Raw genomic sequence first — 5,384 nt, 5'->3', positions numbered from 1 at the left:
TATTTTTATACTTAACAAATAGTACACAATTGTAAGGAAGATGAAAAGAAGGAAGTAAATTAAAGATGCAGCCCAACAGAAAGGTCAAGCATTAGGTTGATCTGTCCTTCAGATATGTAAAAACAGTAAGTACACACAGTTCAACCCAACAAAAGGTGTATATTGTATTTAGAGAGAAGGCCATTAGAGATGACCTTCTTAAAAGCAGTCTCACTAAAACATGCCTGCAGAATCCACATTAGAACTGGCAGAGACTTATTAAGCTCTTAAATTTTATGGGAAATCTTGGTGAATGAGAAGAAACAAAGCAGTGAGTTAAAAGCAACCGAGCCCTTGCAGAATGGATTTGTTATTTTAAATAGAATTTGAACCTGTCACCTAGATATTAAGACAATTGGCAGGATTTCAGCTTTATCACATTGTAAATGTAATAGGAAGTAATAGCAGTTACATTATACGGTATGTATAGATTAATGGCCAAAGAAAGTGGTTCTCAAATTTTGATGTGTTTCTGAATCACCTAGAGAGATAAAGAACTCAGATGCCAAAGCTCATTAAAGTGGGATAAAGCCCGGGCCTTTGAATTTTTACCAACTTCCCAGGTGGTATTATTTCTTATATTAGTGCATCAAGACCCTGCTTTACCGTAGATTGAAAAAGAGTAGAAATTGGGTTCATCTTAGAAACTTAGGGATTGTTAGCAGATAGGAACAGAAAGGTGGTGTCTTTAGGAATCTCTGCTTTTTTTGTTAAAAATTCTCTTTAGGAGTTCCCGCTGTGGCTCAGGGGTAATTAACCCAGCTAGTATCCATAAGGACACGGGTTGGATCCCAGGCCTCACTCACTGGGTTGAGGATCTGGCTTTGCCCTAAGATGAGATGTAGGTTAAAGATGCAGCTTGGATCCTGAGTTGCTGTGGCTGCGGTAATGGCCTGGCAGCTGCAGCCCCATTCAACCTCTAGTCTAGGAGCTTCCATATGCCAGGGCTTCAGTCCTAAAAGGACAAAAAAAAATTATCTTTAGACACAACAGTGTCAAGTTTTACCAACTTCTATTACAGAGGCACACAGAGACAAGATGATCAAGTTCTGCACATGCATTAAATAAAGAATCAGAACTTCAAGCGACGGTGTGAAACTGGTGGTGATTTTTTTAATTCAGCTGATGAGTAGTAAAGAATTATAGGAAGAAAAAGGATATTAGACTACCAGTGAAATCACCACCTACATCAACAATCTCTTCTGCTCCTGTGATTAAAGTTAAATTAAAAAACAAATGCATTCACAATGTCAAAATCAATACAAAAAAAATAATTGGAGAAAGTGGGGAGAGCTATAAAAATATCTCCAGGGTGTTCCCACTGTGGTGCCATGGATTAAGGATCTGGCATTGCCTCAGCTGTAGCATAGGTCTCAGTTGCAGCTCAGATTCAACCCCTGGCCAGGGAACTTCCATATGCCATGGGTTCAGCTGGAAAAGAAAGAAGAAGATCTCTAATGCAATAAAAACAATTTTGAGAAAACATCCCTCAGCCAACCGTGGAATACACTTCAGTAAGTGCTGAGGACAGCCATCTATTCAGGGTTTATTGTTAAGTCCAAGATGAAAATCTATGAGAACTGCATTCAGTGAAGTTTTTTGCTAGTATCCATTGACAACATGATTTTTGGTACCACTTTTTTCAATATTGATCTCAAATTTCTAAACAGATTGGGCTGAAGTCCGCAGCCCATGATGAGAAACCATACAAGGCTGATGACATTCATTCTGCTGGGACTGACTGATGACCCACAGCTTCAAGCTCTGTTATTTATCTTCCTGCTTGTCACCTATATGCTGAGTGTAACTGGCAATCTGACGATCATCTCCCTCACCCCAGTGAATTCTCAGCTTACATCTGCCATGTACTTTTTCCTCCAAAATTTCTCCTTCTTAGAGATCTCATTCACTACAGTCTGTATTCCCAGATTCCTTTATAGCATGTCTACTGGAGACAAGACCATTACTTATAATGCCTGTGCTAGTCAGCTATTCTTTGTCATCTTTTTTGGATCAACAGAATTTTTTCTCTTGGCCGTCATGTCCTATGACCACTATGTGGCCATCTGCAAACCCCTGCATTATGTGACCATCATGAACAGCAGAGTCTGCAGAAGGTTTGTCCTCTCCTGTTGGGCTGGAGGTTTGTTCATCATAATCCCTCCACTTAGCCTAGGCTTAAATCTGGAGTTCTGTGACTCTAACGTCATTGATCATTTTCTCTGCGATGCATCACCTACCCTCAAGATCTCTTGTTCAGACACATGGTTCATAGACCAGATGGTTATAGCCTGCGCCGTGATGACCTTCATCATGACCCTTGTGTGTGTAGTTCTTTCCTATGTATACATCATCAAGACAATCCTAAGATTCCCCTCTGCCCAGCAAAGGGAAAAGGCTTTTTCCACCTGTTCGTCCCACATGCTTGTTGTATCCATCACCTATGGAAGCTGCATCTTCATTTACATTAAGCCCTCAGCAAAGGAAGAAGTGGACATTAATAAGGGTGTGTCAGTGCTCACCACTTCCGTTGCCCCAATGCTAAACCCCTTTATATATACCCTGAGGAACAAGCAAGTGAAGCAGGCATTCAGTTATTCAGTCAAAAGAATGGCATTTTTCCAAAGAAGTAGGAAAATACTGAAATTGTGGATCCAAATTATTATGACAGCTTGGTATGGCCTTTTTTTTTTTTTTTTTTTTTGTCTTTTTGCCTTTTCTAGGGTCACTCCTGCGGCATATGGAAATTCCCAGGCTAGGGGTCGAATTGGAGCTGTAGCCACTGGCCTATGCCAGAGCATAGCAACATGGGATCCGAGCCGTGTCTGCAACCTACACCACTGCTCACAGCAATGCCGAATCCTTAACCCACTGAGCAAGGCCAGGGATCGAACCTGCAACCTCATGGTTCCTAGTCAGATTTGTTGACCAGTGTGCCACAATGGGAACTCCCAGTTTGGTATGGTCTTTAGCACAGGAACAAAGAAGATCAGCAAATATTTTTGATGAACAATAAATAGAGGAAGAGAAAGTAAGCATTATATACTGTAAGAGCAATATGACAAAGTTAATATTTGGTGACGAAGCAATAAAAAAAATTGAACTTCAAACTTATGCCTTTTTTGATTCTTTTTAAAGTAATTCATCTGTACTATATTTACAAAAATATGAGTATGCAACAAATTGAAAGTAGTTAAATGCTAATTCTGCACCATAAACACTTTGGGAAACACTAGATTAATGGGCCTTAGGTTTTTAAATGATTTCATATCTCTGAAATCATCACGATAGTCAGACAAAGTGTCTAAAAACATTTTTGTTCTTGGAGCTAAAACAGATACTAACTGGTTTATTTTTTCCCCTCCTTGCAAAACAAATGGGCTATGATACCATCTGTCATCTGTTCCAGGAGGGAACAAGATAAATTATACCTTCAAAACAGTGGCACCTATTCAGCAAACAGCTCAACTGTGCAAGTACATGAAACATGATGATGACGATGGTGACGACAGAGATGCTGGCATCCACATACCCGGCAGGATCATTCTTCAGATGTTAGTACCAAAAAAAACTTTTAAAATCTTGAAAATTCTCATCACAAAAAGAAAAGTTCTATATCTATATATGCTGACTGATGTTAACAATACTTATTTAGTAATCATTTCACAATATATACAAGTGTCAAATCATCATACCCGAAACTGATATAATTCTTTATTTCAATTACACCTCAATAAAAAGGGATTAGCAGATATCAATTCCTATATGTAAAATAGGGAAATAACTAGATCCTCTATATAACATAGGAAACTATATTCAATATCTTGAAATAAACTATAATGGAAAAGAATGTGAAATGGTATATACATTTTATTATATATATTATGTATATATAACTGAATCACTTTGTTGTACATCTGAAACTAATACAACATAGCATTTCAATTTAAAAAATTTTTAAATACTTTCTAAAAATCAGAAAATGTACTCCACGCAAAAAAAAGAATACTGTATCAGAGAGGAAGACTAACATTACAAAGTTGGAGATAAATCTTCAATGGGAGTTTTTAATAGATAGGAAAATTTTAAAAAAAATCTCTTAGGAAGAAGGAGGCCAAACACTGAAACATACAGAGAGAGAGATAGAGAAAGAGAAAGCAGCTATGTTTTGCACAAATACAATAACAAATTCCAATAATACTCAACTGGAAAAGTGTATGGAAAACTCAGGTTCATACTGATCGGGATCAGTAGCATAAAGTGAGAAAGAACAAAAAAAGTATGAACCTCTGTATTAGTTCTCAAGGAAAACTCTTGAGAGTATGAAACTCTTCATACTCATTACCAAAATCTTCGTAACTTTCTATATTCTCTCCCTAGTCCTCTGTATCTGGGCATGTGGAATACATTTGTCTCTCTAATATTTTATTTCTAGATCCTTGTTCACTCCTGAAATACTGTTCTTTTCCTTCTTTAGCTTGTCCTTCAGATAAATCCCATTCATCCTTTGGATCTCAGCATAGTGGCAATGCCTTGGGGACTTCCCTTGGCTCACATCATAATGTCAACACCTTGGGAAATCTTTCCCTGGCCTCTTCCCAAAGTGCACTTTCTTCCCATTTCCCAAACCCTCCACCCCCATTGCAATAATCCTTTTGCATAAAGTCTGTCCATACTAAGTCTGTATTTATTTATTCTGTTTATGGCAAAATATAAGAGTATGGATACTTTCTGAGTTTATTGCCTCTTCAATCCTATTAAAAAGTAGACATTGAAAGTTTCTGTGTGGCACAGTGGGTTAAAGATCTGGCATTGCCACAGCTGTGGCACAGGTTGCAACTGTGGTGCTAGTTCAGCCCCAGGCCTGAGAGCTTCCACATGACATGGGTATGGCCAAAAAAAAGTACACATAATTATCCTTCCAAACAATACTTTTGAGACTTTATGAGATCACATAGCAACAGATAACCTCTCCTGTGGTTGTGAAGAAAAAGAAAAACAGAACCTAGTCATAGAGGATATATGAAGTCAGGTGGAATTTTATCAGAGACATTCACTCTACTCCTATGAACTGAATTGCTCCTCCTGCTTTCAGGGAAGAAAAAGGAAGGTCAAACTATCTCCTCACCTCTGCTCCTGTTTTGCTCTGTGTACCCAACAGGATTTTCATTCATCACTTTACATATATAATAATTGAAATACAATCATACAATTATGAAAATTAACCACAACCACTAGAATCAGGGTGCCTTGATTTTAATCCTAATCTTACCAATTACTGGTTACAGGACATTAAGCAAGCTGTGCAACTATAGGAATTTGATTTCTTGGTCTGCAAAGTGAAA

The 5,384-nt window shown here is 38.0% G+C and overlaps 1 protein-coding gene across 1 annotated transcript; it reads left to right on the top strand.

The window, feature by feature from the left end:
• Positions 1-1,414: 1,414 nt before the first annotated feature.
• LOC100152277 (olfactory receptor 6C2-like) lies at positions 1,415-3,593 on the top strand (the record flags this gene model as incomplete). The annotated part of the gene is made up of 2 exons (XM_013988291.2): positions 1,415-2,668; positions 3,449-3,593. Coding segments are annotated over exons 1-2 (1,082 nt in total), but the record flags the coding sequence as incomplete, so codon positions are not given.
• Positions 3,594-5,384: the final 1,791 nt, after the last annotated feature.

Source organism: Sus scrofa, unplaced genomic scaffold, assembly GCF_000003025.6.
Source record: "Sus scrofa isolate TJ Tabasco breed Duroc unplaced genomic scaffold, Sscrofa11.1 Contig1195, whole genome shotgun sequence".
In the NCBI taxonomy this organism is placed as follows: Eukaryota; Metazoa; Chordata; class Mammalia; order Artiodactyla; family Suidae; genus Sus; species Sus scrofa.
Note: the sequence above shows the minus strand (reverse complement) of the source record. Positions and strands in the feature narration are given on the sequence as shown.